The sequence below is a fragment of the Chenopodium album genome, chromosome 5 (assembly GCF_948465745.1).
Source record: "Chenopodium album chromosome 5, dcCheAlbu1.1, whole genome shotgun sequence".
Classification (NCBI taxonomy): domain Eukaryota; kingdom Viridiplantae; phylum Streptophyta; class Magnoliopsida; order Caryophyllales; family Amaranthaceae; genus Chenopodium; species Chenopodium album.
The window spans coordinates 1352950-1378648 of NC_137838.1; the positions used below are offsets into that span (position 1 = coordinate 1352950).

General features: G+C 34.1%; 2 protein-coding genes across 4 annotated transcripts; both read left to right on the forward strand.

The window, feature by feature from the left end:
- The first annotated feature begins 1160 nt into the window (after positions 1 to 1160).
- LOC145631278 (uncharacterized) lies at positions 1161 to 1655 on the forward strand. The gene has a single exon (XM_081683363.1). The coding sequence runs from the start codon at positions 1161 to 1163 to the stop codon at positions 1653 to 1655; it is 495 nt and encodes a 164-aa protein (XP_081539489.1).
- Positions 1656 to 4116: 2461 nt separating this feature from the next.
- Positions 4117 to 25384, forward strand: LOC145631436 (uncharacterized). 3 transcript variants are annotated; one of them, XM_081683508.1, is made up of 25 exons: positions 4117 to 4253; positions 4345 to 4473; positions 6089 to 6169; positions 6254 to 6353; positions 6429 to 6513; positions 6596 to 6645; positions 10264 to 10343; positions 11044 to 11106; positions 12345 to 12444; positions 12566 to 12643; positions 13611 to 13675; positions 13825 to 13893; positions 13980 to 14057; positions 14133 to 14228; positions 15778 to 15848; positions 16701 to 16778; positions 17004 to 17097; positions 19452 to 19550; positions 20697 to 20902; positions 21000 to 21114; positions 23351 to 23482; positions 23571 to 23678; positions 23752 to 23858; positions 23959 to 24060; positions 24143 to 25384. In XM_081683508.1, exons 2-25 carry the CDS (start codon positions 4357 to 4359, stop codon positions 24765 to 24767), a joined length of 2799 nt encoding a protein of 932 aa, XP_081539634.1. In that variant the 5' UTR covers positions 4117 to 4253; positions 4345 to 4356; the 3' UTR covers positions 24768 to 25384. The 3 variants fall into 3 exon arrangements, with proteins under 3 accessions (XP_081539634.1, XP_081539632.1, XP_081539633.1); XM_081683506.1 differs by having other exon boundaries at positions 4118 to 4253; positions 4351 to 4473; XM_081683507.1 differs by having other exon boundaries at positions 4118 to 4253; positions 4351 to 4473; positions 11047 to 11106.
- Positions 25385 to 25699: the final 315 nt, after the last annotated feature.

The window sequence follows — 25699 nt, forward strand, 5'->3', positions numbered from 1 at the left end:
TTTTGATTCTCATCTGTGGATGAGAATTTTATTTTTAGGGTCTTAATAATTATTGAGAAGGTGATTTGGATTCTTATGGGTTTAGGGTTCGTCATCAACTTTACGATCAAAACATCAGCGCAGATTGCGAAGGTCTCTATTTGGAAAGATGCAAAGATATCGAAAATCACTACTCGCGGCAAGTTTGAAGCGGTGGAGTGTGAGCTATGCCCGATATGCAAATTAGTTATGATTTTGATTGTAAAAGTAATGTTATTTTCTCTAGATCTGTGGTTTACAAATCTTTATTATTGTTGTAGATGCCGTATGGCTATTTATTAATGATAATATTCTTCTTCTTGTCAAAAAAAAAAAGAAAATTGGGAGTTGGGAGTAGGCTACTTGAGTGTTATTTAATTGGCTAAGCTTCGATAAATTACATACATTTAAGAATAATGTGACATTGAATTGTAAGAATATTTGGGGTGGAAGTTTGTTGTGATATTCGTATTCATTTGTGATAAAACTTTATGTTTAGATTTACAACTTTTCTATTCATGATTCACCTTAGTTTTCTTTGCTACTTAAAACCTTTTTACTAAAAATCGCATCCTTATTTTGCGCAATTGAAAACAAATAAAATGTCCCTTGTTGTTTTTCAAGATCTTAAGTAAATAAGACACCTTTTATATGAATAAATAGACACACAAATATATAGATCATATCATTAAGATAACCCTTGTTTCACGAGGATTTTTGCCATTTATAGCATAAGTACTTACATATATCCCTCTCACCATTTCCTTTTATTTACTTTGTTTTATCTTTTTATTATCAATTTCTACGAAAACAAAATCACATTACCTTTTTTCCCTTGGGAACTCATGGACCTATATAACTTAAATAGGTAATTATATTCCCCTCACAAGCTGATTTAGAATGCTTGTGAGGGGTTTTATTGAATTATTGTCTTTCATGATTTTATCATCTCACGAGCAAACAAAACTTTATTCTCGTGTTATGAAGGGAGTTTTGGTTTCAGGAACATAAAAAATGGTCTCATATTCCCTATAACCCATTATTCTAATGATTAAATATATTATTATATAATAGTAGGGTTAGTAAAGAAAAATAATAAAGTGAGTTATATCTTTCAAAAAAATAAAGTGAGTTATAAATCGATGGCAGAGGAACATGATATCATCGAGCCAATGGCATATAGAAGGCAAATTATCATGCGCCCAAGATCTTTGATGGGATCACCAACTACGAAGAGGGTAGCAGAGGTGGCGGGTGGAGTAACGGCAGATTGTGCAACAGTATGGTGTTGTTTCCCATACGCAGCCGCCAACTTGTTAACTCTTGTCATATACAAGGTACCAAGTAGGCTTTGTCGAAAGGCATTCAAGCGATTTCGAAGAAGAGCGTTGACTAAAAAAGGATTATTGCCCCTTTATCCAGACCCATCACTTATTACCACCTTAAGCCACCATTGTGAAATAGATTCAAATGCGTTAGATTTCCAAAGAACCATCGAGCTTGTCCATGAAGGGGAGAAGGTAACATTTGTGATTGGTGGGAGTAATACGATTGATGACGATTTGATGGAACTAGAAAAGGAGATGATTACGAAGTTCAATGGCTTTTGGAGAAGCCAATCACAACAAGAAAAATGAATTGAAATGTAATTTTCTTATATTTATTCTCATATAATTGTCAATATGAATTGATATATTATGTTGTTTTGTGAGGTAATCTTGATACTTTTTAACATATTTTGGATACTTTTTTCTAATATTATTGTCTAGATAGAAAATGGTGTTTGCGTCATGTAAATAAAAAAAATGTGAATTATATTGTAATACTAGGTATGAAAAAATGATTTTTCGCATCTTCTGTTTCTCGCTCTTAAGAATGATTGCCTCAATGAATTCTACTACTTTTTTTTTGGTATACTACCTACATCTAATTCCTTTACTATCATAGTTTTTCCTCTGTTGTAATTATTATAAATATATACAATCCTTTAATTAATTATCAAAATCAATTTTAGGGAATTTGCAATATGCATACCTTTGTTTTTAAAAAAATAAATATAATAATAGCATATATATAGCTTGTCCATGGTCCAACTCCCTTTTTTAAATTACTTAAATTTTAAAGATTATTTCATTTAGACAAATATAGTTATTAGTAGATAGAGTAGTTTTTAAAACACATATTACAAAAATCATTGATTATGTCATGTATATGTATAAGAATTGGTGGAATCTCTTAGTTAATTACCTACATTTTTTTCATATATTACTAGCACTTTTTAAAACAATATGGTTTAATTTGGTAACAATTATCAAGTGGTGAATATATATAAAAAAAAAAAAGGGCTACAAGAACCAAACTTATAAGTGGTATTATTGGTCGCTACTATAGATGTACATTACCAAAGCTTTTGCCACAAAAGGGCAGTTATAATAGTCTAAGTTGTAAGTATTAGTGGCATATTGTCCCTAAATTAACAAGTGACAAATATTTACAAAATTATAAAAGATAAGTAAACGCAATTAGGGATGTTCATAAATCGGTCTGAACCGAAAAAATGGACCGACCGAATTAATCGGTCCGGTGGTCTTTGGTCCGGTCCGAAACCCTATAAAAACCGGTCTTGGACCGGACCTTTTTTTTAATTAAAAATATGCATGAAACCTTAAATAATGGTTAAAATTATCCTTAATAAACTTAGAAAACTTTAACTTTATAAGTTTTTTGTACTAAACCTAAAAAAAGACGTATAAATAACGTTAAAATATAGTTTTTCCTTTACTTTTTTCGTGTTTTCCATTACTTTATTAAAAATATAGTAATCTTTTTTTAAAAAAATCTTAAATCGGTCTAAAGTGGTCTGGTCCGGGTTTCGGACCGATTCTTTCGGTCCGGTTCGGGTTCGGTCCTAGCTAAATCGGTCCGGTATTCGATTCTTAAAATTCTAATATTTCGGTCTTCGGTCCAATCCGGGTCGGTCTGTTCCGATGAACAACCCTAAACGCAATTGCTTTTCATAATAATTTATGTGTATTTCGCATTGACTAATGTTCCAGTTAAATTGGGGCGCTTTTATTATACATATATATATATATATATATATATATATATATATATATATATATATATATATATATATATATATATATATATATATATATATATATATATATATATATGTATAAAGAGGTATATTATTCCAATGACATTTTACCAAATGGTAATTGGTCTAGTAATAATTAAGGGTTTGTATACTTGTATATCTATGAACTCGAGGATTCAAATCTTATTAGTATTTGTCGTTAGAATTGCTATTTGGATCATAACAATTTTGATTAAACGATCCACGGTAGGGTTGTACATGATTGATTAGGAAAGGATGACCTTGTTTTTACACTTGGGTCATACAAGATAGGATCAAATAGAATCATAAAGTATCAATCAAGGCCAGACGATCCTAATTTTTACTTATTAAAAGGAGCCCATATCAATAAGCCTTTTCTTGAGCATAGTAAAAAAACTACCCAACTACATAAACTTTGAACTTGATATGGCTCTATATTTTTAATTTTGGTAATTCAATCCTACTCACCATTCAAAGTGGGACAACTTTGCCTTAATGGGACATTTTCAGCGTACGAATTCCTTACCATCCATCCTAGTATCTCACTCCCAAAGAAACGATTATACTCAGCGAGCATCCCTACTATATGCATGAACATTATAAAATACATCTTTAGAGTACTAATTCCCTTACCATCCATCCCACTCCCAAATAAACGATTAAAACCCAACATCCCTATTATATGCATGTATATTATAAAATAGCCCGAAGTTAGGTCGCTGCGGTTTAGTCCTCGTTAGAGTTACTTTGTGGGTGGAGATTCATTTATCATTTTCCTTTTAAAGCATTTAACCTACTAACCCAAACAAGAAAAAGAAGATTAACCTCAAATTAAAAGATCAAGATCAAATTTAAAGATTAAGATCCAATTTAAGATTAAATTTAAGATTAAGATTTTAAAGAGTAAGCAAAATTACTTGGTTACCAATATTAAAATAAACTGCCACGTGCTACTAATAGATGTGTCTCAACAAGTTTTCCCTCTCTTCACTTTCTCTCTCCTCTTTATTTTTTTTCTTTTATTTTTTTTCAGAGTCAAAAACACTTCGACGCAAGCGCAACCTCCCCTTCATCGCCATTGCCGGCCACTCGATGAAGCTCAACTTTCATGGTAGTCGTCTCTCCAATTCCAATTAAACCCTAATTTAGCTCGCTTTTCCCCCAATTTCCCTTTCTTTTCAATCGGTGCTTCGAATTTACAGATCTAGGGCTCAATGGACGCAACCCTAGATCTCAAGAATTGTATTGAACGGCGGCGCGTGAGAGATAGAGAAAGAGAGAGGGAGCGTGAGTTGGGATTAGTAGCTGTTGGATGTTCTCGGGAGCATCAGGTATGGTTTTTATGCTTTTTCTCTGGGTTTTTGGTTTTCGAAACGTTTCGATTATCTGTTGTGTTTGGCGTTTCTACTTGATGAAACAGTTTCTTTACGTTTTTTTAATTAGGGTTTGTTTGGTTGGGCGAAACCCTAGTTGCTGCAAATTTGTGTGCTTGATAGGTAGATGGTGACTGCGATTTCGGGCGTTTTCGATAGTAGCTTTTAGTGTTTAGAGTAAGTTAAATCACTACTAATGCTAAATATGATGTTTTGAGCTTTAGTTTATAGAGTTTAGGGTTGCAATAGTTGTTTGCTTTACTACTGGTATAGCTGATTGTAGAGAAAACTTGATTAAGTAGTTGTTTCTTTGATAGATAACTGAAACAGCTGCAATTGAACTGATACGCTTAGATAGCACTTAGTAGAACAGCTGAAAAAAGTACTTCGCATTACAATGAGTGATAGCTACTACAAAAGATAGTTTGTGGAATGAGTTTTGAAGTTGGTGCTGGTGTTGCACGCCGTTTCCAATTATGGAAGTGATTCAGGTCGTTTATGTTTCTATTTAATGAGGTTGAAAATGGGTTTATTTGTTTGAGAAGTTTGGTGGAAACTCTTGATGCTCCTAATTTCATGAACCCCCACTTGATGATGCGCTTGACAATATTCGGGGTAGAGGGGGGTTTCTTGGGTAAGGAGAAGTGCACATTTAGTAGCGTATAATAATTCCCCTGTCCTCCTCTTTTGCACACAATCACTACCTCATCTTAATTCCCAGATAAGGTATCACCCATATCCCAATTTGCAAGCCCTTAGGGCTGGTGGGTGAGCTCAGGAATATGGATGGAGTGAGATCAGTAACTTTCATTTTTTTTGGGGAGTCAAGTGCTGAACTTGCATATGTTTTTTTTGATTGTTGAAATGTGTGTTCTCGGTGTTTATGTGCCGTGTAGGTAACTTCACATTTATCACTGTATTTATGGTGTAGTATACTAGTACTGAGTTTTTCTTTTTTTTTTTTAGTCAGATGAAAGAATTTATGACTTTCATTGTTTGGGTTATCAATAGAATCTGAAGCTTATAATTAAAATGTAATAGACTATGTGTTCTTAAAATGTTATTTAAAATCCTGATAGGAAAAGGAGAATGGAATTTTCTCAGGGAATGAAATCATATGTCAAAGTTTTGATGGATATTGACATCTTCTAGTTAGCACTATTTATTTGTGAAATGAGTTCTATAGTAGATATGTAGCTGAAAATTTGATGCTGGTCTTGCAATGGTGCTACACTATTTGACATCCTGCCACAACTGATTCTGCTCTATTTTTGATTGGTGTAGCCATTTATGTTGTTTTTCATATGCTTGGCAGAGTTGTTGTTTAACTTGTGATGTTGTCAAGTTAGTTCTTAATTACTAACAGGGAATGTGTTAACACGCTTGACCAAATCACTAGTGATCGTGGCTTTGGCCAAATCACCAGGATCCTTTTTGAAAAATTGCTCTTTAATTCACTGTGCAACTTTCTAATTTGCATTTTTTTTACCGAGCTGTCACGGATCTGGATTTGATATATTTTGTTTCAAAATCTGATTTTATTGCTGCAATATTTATATTATGTTCCTTTCAGCGGGTCAAAGTCTATCGTCTAAATGAGGATGGCAAGTGGGAGGATCAGGGAACTGGTCATGTCACTGTGGATTATGTAGAGGTTGGTTTTATTCCTGTTCTTAATATAATGCATTAGTTACACTGCTATACCACTATACCAGTAACAAGATAATGCTTAATGCAGCGGTCAGAAGATCTAGGTCTGTTCGTCATTGATGAAGAGGATAATGAAACCTTGCTCTTGCACCGGATCACCCCAGATGACATTTATAGAAAACAAGAAGGTACTAGTTTGTTACACCAGCATTGTGTTCTGAGTTTTATATTCTGCTTTTACTTGATATATTTCTCTTTTCTAGATACAATTATTTCCTGGAGAGATCCAGAATATTCTACTGAATTAGCCCTTAGCTTCCAGGAAACTGCTGGATGTTCTTATATATGGTAATGCAAACTTCTTTTATATTTGGCGGTTTTGTTTGGAACTTTTTTGTTGGCTTTAGCCCTTATATGCTGATTTATGCAGGGATCACATATGCAACGTGCAACGAAATATGCATTTTACTACTCTTAATCGTAAGTTTATCCTATTGTTACTTTCAGTTTCTATTCTCATTATATTACTTCATTACTGTTTTTAATTTCATTTCCGTGTGATGATTGCTGTTGTGAACTATCCCTGTACTAAATTTTTGAAAAAGGCATCAAATAGTATCAAGAAATTGATGATTAGTGTATGTTCGTTTCTTTTGATGTGACAGTTTTTGATAGTTTGCAAAAATTGAAATATGTCTGTGATATTAGATAGTTTTGAAGTAAATCATTATCAGTCTTTTGTTGCCATGCTTTATACTGAGAACTGGTATGATGTGATATATGCAAGGGCAGCTGGAATCTTCATTAAAATATTAGTTGCATTTATCATCCTAGTAGGATTTTTATTACGAGTAGAAGTTAATTTATAATCATTAAGATTTATACCACTATGTATACTGCAAGTACTGTTGCATGTGCCAGACATTAGCTATGATGAATTGCTGATGGAAAATTTTTGAATAGAAAAGTTCAAGGTTTTAAGAGATTACTATTTCTTCTAAGGGGGCGTTTGGTTCGCAGAGTGGTATAGGTTTGGAATCAGGAATAGGGTTAAGGTGGTATCGGGTTGGAACTTGATACTTTATACCATGTGTTTCGTTCAATTCTGGAATGAAATATCATCCCCTTAATTTCATATATTTGATACCTAAGGGAATGGAATGAGCCAAACCCACCTCCCCCCCAAGGTTTCTAAACCCCATACCTCGTTTGAGGTGTGGGTTTAAAAATCATATTTTTGACAACCAAACATATGGTATGGGTTTTGGTCATTCTAAACCCATACCTAATACCTATAATCCGCGAACCAAACGCCCCCTAAGAGTTTTGGACAAAAGTCTGCTGCTCTCTTTTTCCGTCGATGAGGAAGATTATTGGAACTATATAATATTCTGGTTTTTACTCTTTCACCTATAAAAATACACAATCCTCAGGTTTTATTTTTTTATTTTATTTATTTTTTATTTTTTATTTTTTAATTTTTTAATTTTTTTTTTTTATTTAAAATTTTGTTTTAAAAAAAATAAAATTATGATGATTAAATCATCCTTGGCCCTGATATTCGTTTCCCTGATAATTCTTTTAGAGTTTTGGACTAATATTAATGAGTTGTTATAGAGATTGACGAAAGGTATTATAGCTGTTATAAATATTGAAGTGAATCTATCAGGGGGAAGGATCTTGAAATTTAATACTCCCTCCGTCCATAATATAAATCCCAATTGTAATATTTCATGGGAATTAAGAAATAGGTGGAGAGAGTACATGAAAAAGTTTTACAGGAAATAAGAAGTACATGATGATGAGTGGGGCACAAATAACAAGAAGAAATGTGAGGGTATATTGGGTAGTGCAGTGAGTATAGACTAAAATAACGAGGGTATTTTAGACATTTTGAGTGTCTAAAAATGAAAAAAATGAAATAGGAATAAGATTTTGGGACACCTATAAAGAAAAACTTAGTTTTAAAAGGCGCAAGGCACACCAAGGCGCAAGTGGTCCTTGTAGCCTAGGCGCGAGGCACAAGGCGAAGGCGCACACCTTTTGTATGCAAGGCGCATGTATTTATATATTTATTTCAAATTATTTTTTACTTTGATTGTACTTAATTCCATTTAAAAAGTTTCATGATAAATTAAATAATGATATATGTAAAGCTAAGGCCTAAGGTAGTCTGAATTTGAAAAAATGTCCATCATTCTTCAATTTATAACTTAAATCTTAGTTATTTTCCTTGGGGCGCAAAGGCGCGCCTTAACAAAGGCGCTTTGAGGTGCGCACCTTCCACAAGTGAATGAGCCTCGCCTAGCTGAAGCCCATTTCCACGAGGCGCGCTTTTTAAAACCAAGAAGAAAAACATGATATATATCATGGGATACTGGGATAGAGGGAGTAATAGAAGGGTTGTGATGGACGAAAGAAAGACAGAAGGAAGATGGATAAGATTGAGAAAGAAATCAGTAAATTAAAAGGGGCAATTATTTGGATGGAGTCTAAGTTAGGGAGGATAATGACACTGATAAGGGAAATTTTTATTTAAAAAGTCGGCAAATGTTTACTTTTAAGTAGTGGGGTTTTTAGTTTATAGAAATGGAATGTTCTTTGGTAGATGGTCCATTAAGGAAAATAGAGCAATCTTTAAGGAGCAGGAAGTACACATTTGCCTATTTGCTCGTCTTGGTTATGGCTAGGGAATGTGGTAATTCTGGATTTTACCCACTATGGTTATGAATGATCCTAGGCGAGGCTGCCGTTCGGTATCATCGTTCTTAATGTTTATGTTTGTTACATATGCTAGCAAGGGTGTATTCTGTTTTGTGCATTAGGCTTTAGTAGATTTTTTCGTGGCCGAGATATCATTGATTGGGTCTTGGGTGTGGGTTAAGGGATAATATGGTTGCAACATAGGGTTTGTATAAGTTGAGAGGAGTTTGGGGTGAAAGTATCGTTTTCAATTCAAGATCTAGTATTTCATCTGTTCCTTGTTGTTACGGTGCATAATCTGTGTTTCATATGTTGGCTTATTAACATTGAACCTTTGTAATGTAGCCATCTGTTTGTGCTAGATGGGTTTATTGGCGTGTGAGAAAATACTGATAAAGGCTCTAGGTTTAGGATTTGAATGGCAAATCCAGTGTTGTCAATTGAAGATGAAACTAGTAAATCAGGACGTAGATATTACAGTCAACAGCTGGGAGATGTGCTGAAAACACAATTGTGCTCTTTTTAGGGCGTTATTTGTTAGTCATTGCTTTGGTTAAGTTCTCTGTGATCAGCCTTTGCTTTGCTGGTCTCTTCATTAATAAAGCTGTAACGTACTTTAAACAATGGTTCTTTTCATCTGTCATTATCTGTTGGAGGGGTATGAGCCCATTAAATCTGTTAGTCTGTGACTTGTATGTGGACTTTTTATGGGTTCTGAGCTTTGTAATTATAAGTTTGAGAGCGACAACATGAATTACTATTAAACTATGAAAACAGTCTTTTAACTTCAATATGCCACTTAGTTGTAAAATTGTGATAATGTTTCCAAGATGACGCTTTAGCTACCTTGATCATTCATAACCATAGTGGGTTTTCTTTTATGGGGCCATATCATCAAGAATTGCATGTCATTTTGAGGACCTCAATTATTGAGGTATAGACTAATCTGCAACCTTCCTTGCTAGCTATACACCATGTTCTCACATTTTTTTGATGGCAGGTAACTTTGATTTGCTATACAACATCTTCACTCTTTTGAGTTTTAACTTAATTTTGTAGCTTAATTAACTGATGCTGTGATAAGTTGGACAAAATCTGTTGCCTACAAAAGCTCTGTCTATCTACTTTACAGACACCAATAGATTTTGAGTCATCATCTACATTGAAAAATTATATTAACATTCATTCATCTTAGAGCACTTGGCTAATTTGCTTCAACCAGTTTTCCTTCAGTGCTGGGATCTAATTTCAATATTAACTGACTTTGTTGGCTTCATTTTGCATCTGAGTATCTGTTTGTAAATTGTAGATGCTTTCAAGTGTTCAATTGATTGGTATTTCATCCTTTTTAGTATTTATATTTTCTTAATAGTTTACTTTTATTGTGATTTTCAGATGATACCTTCCACAGTGTGAACAGTGAGTTGCGGGAGCTTCCTGCTGTGGAGCTGTCAACACTTCCTTTAATATTGAAGGTCTTTTTTTTTTTTTAAAAAGCAATATTTTGCTTATTTGCTAACTGCTAGTATTGCTTGTGTTGATGAGACTTAAGCATTATATACTCTTAAATTCAAAATCTCTACATGTTACTGGATCTTGTCAAGATATCAATTTTATTAGTGGCAACTGCTTTCTTGACTTGCACAGTTGCACAGGACACTAGTGTTGAAAAATTATAAAAGTCGATGCAACAGTAGTATTAATGAAAGTATAAGGCCATCTTCTTTTTGTGGAGAAATGAAGTATTCCTTTCATTCCAAACTGTTTTTACCCAATGTAATAATGAGAGTAGCCCTTTTTGTTTAAGTCAAGAAAGCAGTCGTGTAGCTTGCATGTCCCCATGAAGCAGTTGCCCTTGGGCAGATTCGGCTGTAATGACTCAATCCTTTAATGAGGCATTTGCTAATAGCTATCGATTCTCTGGGCCTCTTATGAAATTGTTTCCTATCATGATATGGAGTAGTGTTTGTTATATCTTTACTGAATTTTACTGTAGGTGTAATAGGGGGGTATGGGCGAGAGAGGGCTCCCCAGTCCCCATCATGTTATTTTAAAAGTTACTTTAAAAATTGTTGAAATTTAGTCATCAAAAAGGTTATTTGCTCCCTGACCTTTATCTTTTATGTGTGCTTTTGATCAATTAATTCTTAACTGGTTTGGTTTCCATTGCTCCAGCAGATTGTGGTAGAGAGTGGCATTACAGATCAAATGCGATTGACGGAACTTGTATTGCATGATGTAAGTATGGCTTTTTCTTCCAGTCAACTTTGCTGCTCTGTTTCTCTATATATGATTGCTTTTACACCCAATAGATATAGTCTCGTTTTAATAGTGTCAGAGTCACTTCTTGTGGGTGGGTGGGTGTTTGTGTCTAGGAAGTGAGTTTGCTGCTTGTAAATCTTGCTTAATTGACATTTAACTCTCTATTGATAATTAACTAGTATATATAGAAAGTATTATTTGCTAGTAGTTCTCTTGACACCTTTTCGCTTGTAAGCTGCTCTTTTTTTTTTTTGTTTTTTTGTTCAGCTACACTCTTTCAGTTTCTAATCCTCCATTCAAGTTTAAATCGTCGATGGGAAATGATATTGGTCAATAGGTCATGCTTTCATTTTTTTTTATTTTTTATTTTGTTTATTTTTATATATTTATATTATAAAGATAGTTGTACTACATAAGATTTTGAAATTACCTTTATTGAAAACATTTTCTTTTAAAATCTAACACTGTCAATGTATTTATCTTCCTCTGTTTTTACATTGATGTTCTTATTTAATGCCGCAACAAAACCAAGGAAAGGAGTGTATAGTGGAAAGTGGGTTCCTTTTTTTTTTTTTTTTTTTTTTTACTTTTCTTCTGGTGGGGGTCCCATTGTTTGACTTTTTTGGTATGAAATAGTATTTTTTTTTAGAGAAATGGTATTATTATATTGAGTAAACAGGCCCGCGAAGTAGGATAGGCGACGGAAAAGTTTTGCCTAAAATCGTAAGATAGAAAAAGTAGGAAGACTTTTGAGAACGGATTTGATTAAAAAGTAGGAAGACCGTTAAAACAATCGGAGGGAATCATTCTTCAACTCTAATAAAATTGGTTTAAAATTACAATATTGATCTCTAAAGTGTACAAACCTATTTTATTAAGGATTATTGCTATGGAGGGAGTATTGAGAGTTTGTTCTTTTATCTGCTTATTATCTTATCTACCTGATTGATTGGGCATTTTTGAACAGAGATCTGTGGTTTTCCTGTGATTCACTGTTTTGTCCTCAATTATGAGTGGAACCTGTGTTACTAGGACATCATACACACGCATACCTGTGTCCTGTAACGTATAGTAGATTCACCCTTGTGGTTTACCTAGATTCTTATAATGTTATTACATGGTTGATTTCAAGTTGAGCTCTGTTGTCTATTATTCTCTTATTGTTCTTTGTTCTTCTAGCTGGTTTCCTAAGCTTCACCCTTGGTTTATTACAGCAAGAGTTTTTCAGGAAGCTGATGAACCTGTTTAGGATTTCTGAGGACCTTGAGAATCTTGACAGTCTTCATATTATTTATAAAATTGTCAAAGGCATTCGTAAGTATTCTCTGCCTACGTGAAAAGTAGTTTAGGTCTTTCATCCTCCGTTCTTTCTTGTTTTATTTCTAACTTTGTGACATGATGTGTTGCCATTTGTATTTTGTGTTTCCGTTTGCAGTAATGCTCAATAGTCCGCAGATCTTTGAGAAGGTTTTTGGAGATGAATTCATCATGGATATCATTGGGTGTCTTGAATGTAAGTTTTGCTTTTCTTTTCTTTTTCTTTTTTCCTGTCAATTTTAGTTTATTATGTAGTGGTGTCATCCCGAATGAGTGTCTTAAATGATTCAAGAGTAGGTTGTCACTATTGTTAATGAGTGTTTTAAAAAATGCAATCCTCAATATAACGAGTCTTGTTCACATGTATATTTTTCACTTTTAGGGTTATCATTGGCATATCATCTATGGAGAAACTGAGAAAGTTGTTGCCTTGCATGAAGAGTCTTGGGTATGATCTTTCAATGTTTCAGGTTTCCCACACATTCACTGTGGGGGTAGGGGGTTTTGTAAGGATTAAGAAATAGAAATTGCTTTTGTGCACTGCTGTATTGGCAAACTTTTGGAGTGCGTGGTTGTAGCACAATGCCTCTATTTTTTCAAGAGGCCTTCTTGCTTGATTTGTTGTGGGAAAAAGTAGCATCTTTTGGCTCAAAAAAAAGTTAGAATTTTTAGTGACGTTATTGGTTAAGGCACAAGCATAATTCCATTGAAGAAACACAAAGGAATAGAGTTAATCTCTTATTCTGATATCTGGTTGTGGGCATCTATCAGTTTACAGAAGTCTGATAGTCATGAACAGCTGAACATATTACACATATCTCTATGTTTTTCTTGGCTGGTCTTTGTCTGGGCTTTTCTTACATGTGGCATTTTGTGAACTTATTGCTAAAATTATGCTGATTGGAGTTTTGGGTGAAACTCGTATCATCGTATGTCTTTGATTCTAGCTTTTAATTATTGTTATTGGTCAATGAGAAAATGCTTTTTACATGGAGCAATCTATGCTGCATTTGAATTTCTTATTTGATCCTACTAAAGAGATTTTCTTTTAAAATTTTTATCTAAAGTAGAAGATGTGAGCCCAACGTGTTGTATCAGTTAATGACTGATCCTTTTTTTTTTTTTTTTTTTTTTTTTATTATTTTTTTTATAATTTTCTATAGATGATCCGGATGTTCCCCATGTTCGACATCGGGATTTTTTGATGGAGCATGTGGTTTTTAAGGAGGTGAGTTGAACTGTCATTTATTTCTGTTTTGAATTTGAAGTAGGCAAATTATGTGAGAATGTGAGATTGTAACATATGGAATCAGCTTTGCAACACATTTACACCCCCTTAATTTTTGCATTGCGATGATTTCTTCTTATTTTTTTCAGGCCATACCGATTAAAGATCCCACAGTCTTGTCAAAGATACATCAAACATACAGAATTGGTTACTTGAAGGTTTTTATTTGAATTTCTTTCAGTTGCTTTTTTGTTTTCAATTTATACCCAGAGGGTTCTTACTAGAGCTTTTTAATATCTGTTAGGATGTGGCTTTGACTAGAGTATTGGATGATGCAACTATTGCCAGTCTGAATTCCATAGTACATGCAAATAATGGTGTTGTAAGTCAATACTTTCAAATCTTGTACAGTGTTGTTAATTTTTACTGTTGCCTCAGGTTGAATTTCTATTTGCAGGTAGTTTCGTTATTGAAGGAAGACAATACTTTCATTCAGGAACTGTTCTCACGGTTGAAATCACCCAGCACATCGGTGGATTCCAAGAAGAATCTGGTATTCTGATGACTCTTGATAATAAAACAAGTTACCTATGTGGTTTGACTGATGTCACATACTTCCTCCGTTCCACAAATTTTGCAACAATTACCATTTTAGGAATTTTCACAAATATTGCAACATATCCCTATTTGCACATGTTTAGGATTTACAAACATCAGCAACCCTCGAGAGTTTAGCCAGGGAAACCCCCTCCAATGCCTGAGTTATTCACCAAGTCTCAAGAGAACATATTTTAGAGAGAAATAGCTTTAAGAGGTTAGTGAGTAAGTGCAGTCTGCCAATGAGGTAGGGTGGGGGGTATTTATAGAAGTACTATACTGCGAATGAAAGGTTACCAGATGCTTTGCAGTTTGCATGTGTACGGTTGAGATGGATTCATCTAGCTGAACTTACGGGAAGTAATTATTGGTTAGGTCGCTGTTAGATCGGGAAGTAATGGATTCATCATGAAACGACTGCACCTGTCTTAGACTTATCATTTATGTAACTCAGACATGAGTACAAGTGTTCATAGGTTTAGGCATGTAATGGCTACAATTTCAGACTCAAGACTCCTAAATGTGGACTTGAGTGCGGGGACTCGCCGCCGTTAACGGAACATATTCTTTATTTTATAGGAATTTTTTTACCAACACTTAGTGTACAAGTACTCGTTTCGGGCTGATTTGATTTTTAATTCTTGTTGCAATTCTTATCTCATTCCATCAGTGTGTATGTACTCCCTCCGTTTTTAAATACTTGCTCCATTTCTCTTTGCGCGGAGTTTTAGGAGAATTTAGAGAAAGTAATAAAATATGGAGGTAGTGGGTTAAGGGGAAGAATAAAAAATTGTATAAAACAAAAGTAGTTGAGAGAATTGGAGGAGAGAGAATATGAAATTAATAAAATATGATTTATGTTGGGTCCACTAGGTGAGAGAAATTAATTAAATATTGTAAAAGTTTTCCAAATAAGGAAATGGAGCAAGTATTTTAAAACGGCCGAAAAAGGAAAGTGGAGCAAATATTTAGAAACGGAGGGAGCATATCATTTCTCTTTTCCTTCCTGTTTAATACTTCTCTTCTCCATCATTTTGTAGTTTAATATAAATTAAGTTTACGATTAAACATTGTAGTGTCATGTAAGGATCTGCACCCTTGTTAGAGTATGAAGTGTCTATATCTAGTCATGGATATGGAAGCCAAATTGAGAAGTTGAAGTAAAATATGTTGAGAATCAGTGACAGTGAAAACTTTCAGCCTTAATTCCGTTGGTTGAAACATAACTGAGCTGTCGGCTATAGTATGTTGCCAACAATGTTATGCCAATAAATTTCAAGCTGATTAACTGGAAAATTTAGGCTAATGTTATGTCTCATCCTCTTTATATTGAGGTTGTTTCAAGAAAGAAAGAAAAAACATCATTTTTAGTCTCTTCTGAAAGCTGCCACTGTTTCAGCTATTCTGCTTTGTTTCTGACATTTTTTGATGGTTTTTCTGCAAATTGCCCTGGGACAGGATGGATGTCCTTGATAGCACTGACTCTTTTATTGCAATGGGTGCAGGTTTATTTTTTGCACGAGTTTTGCACTTTAAGCAAGAGTCTACAAATGGTTCAGCAGCTTCGACTTTTTAGGTATTCAACCACTATGGTTTCAAGTTTGTCCTGTTCAAGCATTTTTCTTGGTTGTTTCATGCACTAAAAAAGTTCCTCGAATTTAGTAATGGTTCATTCTGAAGATTGACAACTATTGTTCTTGTCTAGTTGGATTAATTGATCTTTATTATTATTTCAATCCGATTCTTGTGACTGTAAAGAGTTTGGGGGTGCATATATCCTCAGCCACCTCTGTATTCATACAGGATTGAGTACTTGACACCTCTTAGTGTACATTTCATAGAGGTTCTGTACTATTTACCACTGTATCTTTTGGGTTTTTATACATAGTGAAACTTTGCAAAACACATTTCATGTTATCTCTGTATTATATATATATGAACTCTATTTGCTCTTGTTAAGAACTACAAATAGACCTTTATATTAAGTTACTCTTGCTTATGCCCCTACGAACCTTTAGACTGTTTTGATCCTTAAAGGCTGCTTTTCACATTGATCATAATCTGAAGGAAAAATGTGTATGCAAGAAGATCCTTATAGAGTTATAGATTAAACAATTCAATCCCTAGCCTTTTTGAAATAAATATAAAAGACCCATTTAACTGACATTAAATCTGAAAAGTGCACACCCACTAAATAACTGCCTGCTTATTATTGATTACGGAGTATATGTTTTAAAATATAAAATTAATCAGCAACTTGATAGTTAAAGAATTTTCTTATTTTTGAGCTACTTAAAATCAGCAACTTAATTAAACCAATGAAGAAATTTTTTTACACACACACGCACAATGAATTTTCTTATTTTTGAGCACTTTAGCTAGTACTTTTTTACTTGATTTATCTTTTCTAACCTTGAAATTCTTGTAGGGATCTCGTAAATGAAGGCCTTTTTGACATCATCAGTGACATTTTGCAGAGTGAAGACAAACGACTTGTCTTGACCGGGTAAGGAGATTTTGCTTCCTTTTCTAGGGTTTTTTTTTTTCCCTGGATCATGTATCTGGTTCCTTGCCAAGTTGCCATTTGGTCTTGACAATTTTGTGCATGTTTGATCTCTTTGGTCTTTCTTGACCAAAATTCCTCTTTAATTTGTGACGAAAAAAGTTTTATTAAGGCTGTTCTTTTAAACATGTTGATAAACCCTAATGACATGTCTTCTAATGCATGCAGGACAGATATCCTTATACTTTTCTTGAATCAGGATCCAAACCTTTTGCGTAGTTATGTTGTCCGACCTGAAGGCACTCCTCTTCTTGGTCTTTTGGTACGCATATTAATGGCTTTGATACATTATATATTATTTGGATTTATTTTGGCAATTCACACTTTATCTGAACAAAAAGTTACTTTCCATTCGTAAAATATTGTGGAAGTCTTATACTCTAGTGAGTAATATTGAAACTGCGATTTATATGACTTCTTATTCACTGTATATGAAATAACACTGCGTGTTTTTGGCAATTGTGTTGATATGCGTTCCCTTGGTCATCAAGATTTACACCTTGAGTAGGAGAAGCTAAAGTAGCCTCCTGACCTCCCAACTGCTCAATAAGAAATTATCTCCTCCCATGCTGTTGAATTAGAATTTGTCCAGCTGCATGATTTATAAACAATTCTAAATTGATGTATACATTGGTTTCCATGTGTCCATTCGGATGCTTAGTGGGGTATTAGAAATATAGGCACAAGATCTTTATGATATTTATATTTACTTGGAAATTGCTTATGAGAGATAATACTACTTAAAAAAGTTTTCAAGCTGCTTGTCTTAGAAAAGCCTACTTGCAGAGTTGCAGGTTCCAAACTATTAATGACATTTGAGTGTTAAGACTAATGTATAATTAAGGTAGACACTGAGAAGTAATACTGATATATTGCTGTATCAGCATCCTTGTTTGCAATAATGAATTTTGGACTCACAACGACAGTCTAAGGAGACAATCTATGATATATGCTAAGACAAGTGACATTATTTTTGGTGAATATGACAAGACATTTTTGGCAGTTAGAATTTTGGAGAGATATCCTTGAGCTAAAGTTTTCAAGTTATGTAAAACCAAAGGAGACTGTTTGGATGTAAATTAAGGTAAGGCAGTGGATTCTTTGACTGTGGAGAAGAGATTAAGATTGGGATTGATGCTACACTAAAGTAAGTGTTTCAATCATGCAAGGAGATGATGATATTTAATGCTGGTTATGTTTAATGGGAGGAGTGTGGCAAGAGTACTACGTAAGAGGAAAACAATAATTTGTAATTTCAATGGAAAATTCAGTTGAGTAGCATTTCAGCTATGTAAGAAAAATTGAAGTTCAGCTGCTAATGGTGGCAGTGATGAGGATGGTTTATTAGATGTGATACCATATTTGAAGTGAACTTTGGGAAGAAGTGATGAGAGTTAAGGTTGGGGAAGCCCCTGTTGATGATGAGATGTGAAAGACTAGACATGAATGGTTTGGTTATCTTAGGAGGATATGGACATGGATATATATTATGGAAATGCAAGAAGACTCTTGTAAGGGATTACCAAAAAAAAAAAAAAAGATAGACATAAGAACTGAATTGAGGCTGTAAGGCAGGATTTATCCTCCTTGAAGCAGAACATTGCCTGTAATAGATATTAGTGGTGTGTTGGGAGGAAAGCTGAATAAATATGGACATCTCTAGACCTTGCTTCTGCTGTTACATGTTAGTGCTGTTCTTACCTTGAATATCTTAATTATAATTGCTAGTTAATTTTTGGGCATAGATGGCTTTAGGACTTCTTGATGTTGCATTATGTTGCTAGCAACACTTCCAAGTGGTAGTTTTTCTTTGGTCTAGCCTTTTTGGTTGACATGGTATAGTATATTAGTAATTGTATGATAATATGAAGCTTCACATATGCCAAGGACTACAGTGGGTATATGTCAGCTTTTGCAGCCAGGCATAGATTTAAAAATAAAATAAAAATATGTTACCTAAATAAACCTAGCCATGTAGCCACCCCCCACCCTTTTAAACAAAGTATTGGACTGTAAACTGATATTTGCAGAATTTCAAAAACGTACATGGGCAATGTTCAGGTTAGCGTAACTTGAGCTAAATAACTTGGAATTTTAATCTAAGTTTGTATTATCATAGATGAGATGAAATTCAATGTATAAAGTAATGGTGGTTTATAGTTATCAACTATATGACTTTTTATATGCGAATGCATTTTGTATTTTTAGCCACTATATCTCTTTGATTTGTTGTGTGAACTTGTCAATTTTTTTTTGTTACTGTTGCGAATTTTATAAACTATTCTCGGTTTCATTTGTTTCGGTAAGTATATTTATGGAAAAGAATATAATGGGATTATTATTGGACCAAACCTCGTAACAGCTGCAAGAGTGCAAGATTTTATTATGGCGTCAGTTCTTTAGGTTGAATTTTTGTCAACCCAAAACCATAACTAGATTGTCTCACTGAGATAACTAGATTGACTCATTTTGCAACATATAGACAATTATTGTGATTCAACGCTTTTGTTTATGTTGCCAAAATTGTTGAAGCATGCAGTAAATTGGAATCATTATTAATACTCTATCACATTTGAGAAAACTGGCTGTGATTATATGACTATTTATTCTATTCAGGTCCAAGGTCTGCTTACCGATTTTGGGGATAATATGCACTGCCAGTTTCTTGAAATCCTTCGTACTTTGTTAGATTCGTACACATTGTCAGGAGCGCAGGTATGTATGTCTCTTATGCCTTGCTATCTACCATGTTAGTAATTAACTATCTATTTCATTTCAACGTCCACTGAACTAAATGATTTTCTTTTAACTATACATTTATCAGTGATATTCTTTCCTTTTATTTTATAAGACAATAACCTTCCTGATGAACTTGCTAACCTACTCTACACCATAACATTGCGATCGCTCCCCAATCACGGCTGGAACCATATTTTTTTATTCAATGGTTGGTAGGGCATGAGTTTGTCTGCATTATATATGTTTAGTTGTTTACTCTTCAATTTTTTTTTATTTTTTATTTTTTTTTATGTGCATCCTGGGTTCTAGGGTGGCGGGTATAGTTTAAGCTTGTTCCTGATGTAACTATGACATTCCGATTGGGTTTTTCATGTTACCTTATTAATTGGACTTTTAAATCACATATTAATCTACGGAGGAAATACAAAGGAATTTGGCTAATCGTAGTTCTGTATCTTTGGGAAAACACCCTGTCCTCTTTGTACTTGTACAATGCTTGTGTAGTTTTAATAAAATATACTTCCTCCGTTTTTTTATTATTGCACCATAAGGGTTTGATACAAATATTTTGGTAGTGGAAAAAAGGATGAGAAAGAAAAGTAGAAATACCAAGTTGCCCATGTGATTGTATACACAAAATAAAAAGTAAGGGTTGATAAGTAAGGGTATATTAGGTATTTATAGTGTGAACACAAAAATTTCTTTTCCTAAAATGGATATGGTGCAATAAATGTGAAACTTCCTCAAAAGGCAAGTGGTGCAATATTAAAAAAACAGAGGAAGTATATTCTTATATAAAATACAGATAACCGACTCTTAAAATGGATTGTGTAAACTATTAGTACAATTGTCGAGCAACAATTAATTACCCTTTTTATCCCTTGCGCAAATGGAGTATGCGACCTCGACCTGGTTGAATTTTTGTGTGCAAGTGTGAAATAGTGGTTGTTGACTTTTATTTTGATTATTATTTGACGAGTTTTACAAAAATACTGTCCCTGAATTTTGCTTGTAAGTTTTTTTTTTTTTTTTTTTTTGGTCATGCTTCTTGCTTCCTTTTTATCATTATATGTTTGCATGTGTGATGATACTTTACATGTCCTATTATGTATTGCATTGCAGAGAGATACTATAATTGAGATTTTCTACGAGAGGCATTTGGGGCAGTTAATTGATGCCATAACTTATTCTTGCCCTGGTGGAGGCAAGACTTTAGCTAACTCTGATGTCGAAAATTTAGATAAACACAGCTACACAAAGCCAGAGATTCTATTGAGCGTGTGCGAGCTGTTGTGCTTTTGCGTTGTGCACCATCTATACAAGATAAAGTAAATATTCATTTCCCTGTTTTTGCAGTGATATAGCTTGGTATTTTTGTTGCTTCTGATTTGGCATAATATCTTTTAATTTTCTTTTATGGTGCAGGTGCAACTTCCTGCTGAACAATTCCATGGACAAAGTTTTATATCTGACGAGGAGAAGAGAGAAGTATCTAGTAGTTGCTGCTGTTAGATTTGTCCGCACTGTGATTTCTCGTAATGTAAGTCATTTTATCTTTCACATTAATTAGTTAAACTTTGAGGGTTAGTTTAAAGATTAGGGCAAATTTTGCTAATTATATAAAAAATTCAGTCAATTTGTTTTTTTGCTTTGCTTATTTAAGGATAGCTGAAAATCAATCAGCCCAGTCTGACCCAGTCCAGAAATTGTGCGGGATCCAGACTTTTGGGATAGAAAAGCTTGGTTTTGGACTGTGAAAATGCACTTTTAGGTCTAACCCTGGTCTGCAAGTCAACCCAATATCAGTGGTCCTGGACATTAATTATTTTGCCCAATATAGGACACTTTTTTGCTAAAGCCTGACCTGGCCATGACCTTCTCGTTGATTACCTTTTATTCGGAACCACTATCTTGTATAGTAGCATATATATGTGATGTGGCATTCGAGCCTTTGGATTTACAATAGACCAAGCAGTGATCACATACGAGTAATAATTGAATTACAGTCTTCGTGAAAGATAGGGCCATACATTGTCATGTATATGGATATGGGTTTTTGGTAAAATGAAAATTCAATTGTGTTATGGCCTTATAGGTATGTTGTGCCTACGCATGGTAGTCATGGAAGCACCTTCCTGACATGTGGTGCTTATTACTAAATTTAAGATTATATTTTACTAGTATGTGCCCGTGCAATGCCAGTGTTGTTTATTTAATTTTAATTTTTTTTTTTTATTGATGTATCAAGGTTTTAAAATGTATCATTGATACAAAATTAGTAAGGAATTGATGTGGTTTTATAACAATTCTTGACTCGTACCCTCAAGTGACTCGACCGAAATAACCCATAACTTGACCTGATTGACAGGTTTACATACAATAATAAAATCATATTAGATTGTTAAGTATTTTATTTCATTCAATTAGAGTATACTATAAACGAATATTCCACGTTTTGAATTATTTCCTTCCCTACAAAAAATAAAATAAAATTATGATATAAAAATAAATTTATATGATAAAGTATTTAATTATTGTCTACGTGGTGCAACTTTAGTGAAAAGTTAAAATGTTAAATGTCATTGTCTCGTGGTTTGACTAAACTTACTATTTATTTTGTACTTGTGATATATTGTTATTTTATAGGAAATAAAACTCTTATCCTATAAATCTATCCAAATTTTATTGAAAATAAAACTCTAAACTATTTTTTTTTTATCTAACAAAATTTCTCTCAGTTTTTATCCTTATAAAAGAAATAACTTTTTTATTCATGAAAAATATATACAAATAAATTTTACGTGTCATACTTCTATTTAAGTGTTGCCTACATGGCGCGACACTTGGCGAAAAGTTGAAACGCCAAGTATCGTTGTCTCTTGACCTGGCTAAAAGTTTAGCTTTATATATTAGTTATATGATTAGATCATATAGTAATGATATGTTTATTGGATCACGAGTTCATGAATAAATGTATTTCCAAGTAGGTGTGGGATAGATGACTTGCTAAGTGAGATTCATGGATCTCTATGAGGCATTGAAGCTATCACATCATTCAGGTAACTAGGCCATTGTGCTTTTGGTCGTCAAAAATCAGAAAATTGGTACTAGACCGGAAATATTGATATCAATGACCAAAATATTCTCCATCAAACTATCTCGTAACAAAGTCACCTACAATTGATTTGTGGAAGTGGTTGCACCGTTATTAGCCTTGTAGATGTTGGCTAATTGATCAATAATAATTTGATGATGTGCCTCTGGCTTATTGACCCTCTGATGTGACCTACAATGGGATTCTTTATAAATGTTCAGCCTTCCCTTTCAAAATCAATTATTATATATATATATAGGCAGTGCCTTCAAAGTGTGAAACTTTCTGGTATTGTTGCTTTGTATCTTTATGACTTTATTAGATGCAGTTCTACTCTCTGTTTGTGTTTTTGGCTGCTAATGCTAAAAAAAAGTTCCATCCTTACCGGGTGTAGTTACATTTAGACAAATAGCTATATAAATGTCAAACTCACTGACATTATCTCAGTGGCCATTGCATCTAAAGAGCCTCCTTGGTGGCTTACCCTTTGGCCATCACCACTGCAATAAGGCAATAACTAAATCCTTTACCTTATATGCTACCCCCATTTGCTACAGTATTATCAATAGGAACTGAGGCAGTATCATGAGCCATTCAAATTACTTCATGTTAAGCCTTAAGCTGTGATTTGTTAAGCTTTGAATCTTTTGGAAATTAATCGAACAGTTATGCTATTTTGCAGGATGAAAATCTCAATAATTATATTATGAGACGCAACCTTCTCAAACCCATAGTGGATGCATTTGTTGCTAATGGTGATCGATATAATTTGCTCAATTCTGCAGCTTTGGAGCTCTTTGAGTACATACGCAAGGTGCTTGCTGCACTTTTATATATTTACTTTGTTGCTGATGAATGATTCCGTATGAGCTCTAGTCCTGATGGGGTGAAGTTTCTTGCAGGAAAGTGTGAAGCCATTGCTCAAGTATTTGGTGGAATCTTTCTGGAGTCAGCTAAGCAAGTTTGATAAGTTGGCTTCAATTCAATCTTTGAGAGTCAAATATGAGCAGGTATCTTGTTAGATAATTGCTGTCTTATACTACTATCTTCTGGAATGCACTTATCTGATCTGAGACTTTGCAGTCCCTTGAGAGCATTGGAACGAAATCTGCAGTAAATGTCGATTCAAGAAAACGGGTTGAAGATCGTGCTTTGGAGAAAGAAGAGGAAGACTACTTCAATGAGGATAGGTATCTGCTGTAATCCTATCCTATATAATAGAATTGATGCATGGCTTCCGCCTCTACTTTATTTATTTTTTCTTAAAAAAAATTTATTGTCATTTTACAGTGATGAGGAAGACACTGCATCAGCTACAGTGTCCAACAATCGAAGGGTACAAGAGCATCCTGTTTCATCCAACGGTTCTGCTCCTAGCTGCGCAACATTAAGGTAAATTGAATCTGCAGACAGTATTCTGTTACTAACGCCACATTGCCACTGGTATATAATAGCTATACGTTAATATTTGCAGCCCTAAACCTGGTGGACTAGTGGATTATGATGATGATGAGGATGATGAAGATTACAAACCTCCACCTAAAAGACAGACAGAAGCTTCTGATGGGGATGAAGGTATTCTAGAGTCATTAAGTATGAAGAGGAAGGTATCTTCTAAGGAGGAGCCTGGATTAGTCAAGAAGCAGCGGCTTGATCAAAAGAAAGTGTCAAGAGAGAGTATCCTTGCTTCCTTGTGCACTACTCTCAGCCAGGCAGTTTTGCCCAACAAAAAAGCAGCAAGTATTGCACATAATGCTTCCCAAAGCTCAAATACACAGAGTACTGTTGACATGGACAATGGTCAAAAGAGAGAAGCTGAAGTAGTTGGAAATCACAATGATGAAAACAGTTTGGCTGATAAAAATGGAAACGAAGAGATCATTACTTCTCAAAATAATGTGGCTGATGAAATTGGAAGCAAAGAGATCATTACTTGCCAAAATAGTTCGGCTGATAAAAATGGAAGTGAAGAGATCATTACTTCTCCAAATAATTCTGGTGCTTCATCTAAAAGTCGAGAAAATGGACAAATGGAAGGGGAGGAACATCCTCATTTACCCACAAATTCCTCATCGGAGATGGTGGTAAATGGATCTTGATTTCATCATAGGGTGTTCAATTTCAAGCGGATATACTACCAGATATAACAGTTGCTTTATGTATCCTGAGCTGAAAGGCCATCTGTTCCTTGATTTTAGAGGAGAATCGCACCCCTATCAGTAGAGCAGATTATCAGGTGAGATAGGCGAGTGATGTGCTGTTGGGTTCATATATGATTATATATAGAGGGGTGATTTTGTACAGAGCTATAACGAAGACCGTCAGATGACAAGAATGTATTATTTCTCTCAAGCGTTGGCCTCCTGGTATGTGTTTTAAGCATATACAAGTTGCCTCTGTAAAAACTTGCTTTAGCATTGATATTCCCCGAGTAAAAAAGGTGGGTTCTGTAAAACTCATTTTAGTCCTAATTTTTTTTTGTTATTGGCAATCTCTCCTACATTCCCTTCGTCCTGGCAATCACAATCGTCTGATAGAGTGGCAATCAATAATTTGCCATTGCATCGAATATTTTCGTTGTTAGTGTTGCAATTTTGTGATCACTGTAATATAAAGTTATTAGTGAGTAGTGACCTTGATTCGGAACATTAGTTCATCTGCTTAATAGATGCCTCTTGTACATTATTTTTATAGCACTTTACTACTATTATTTGAAGGCCATCCTCATTGGAAGTGTTCATAATTTTTGTCTTTAGTTATCTTACAGATAATTTTCTCTAAACTTGATAAAGAAGGCATAATTTAGTTAAAATAGATTGTATAGCTAAAATAGCTTGCCAAATGAGGCGTGTAACTGTGACAGTTTATGTATAATTTAGCAAAAATGTATTGTATAGTTTAAAAATTATGGCTTTTTAATATTTTAACTACACAGCTTAAAAGTTTTATATGTAGCGTTCTATTCTCTTAGTATGTCTACAGTACGCGTTCCTCCAGTTTTTATATTTTGGCAATGTTTCAAGTTTTGCGT

What these genes read in the sequence shown, in the direction of transcription:
- LOC145631278 (XM_081683363.1), top strand. Translation starts at nt 1,161, where the DNA reads ATGGCAGAGGAACATGATATCATCGAGCCAATGGCATATAGAAGGCAA.
- LOC145631436 (XM_081683506.1), top strand. An exon ending in GATGTTCTCGGGAGCATCAG is followed by an intron (nt 4,474 to 6,088) that starts GTATGGTTTTTA and finishes TGTTCCTTTCAG; the next exon opens with CGGGTCAAAGTCTATCGTCT. An exon ending in AAACGACTTGTCTTGACCGG is followed by an intron (nt 16,779 to 17,003) that starts GTAAGGAGATTT and finishes TAATGCATGCAG; the next exon opens with GACAGATATCCTTATACTTT.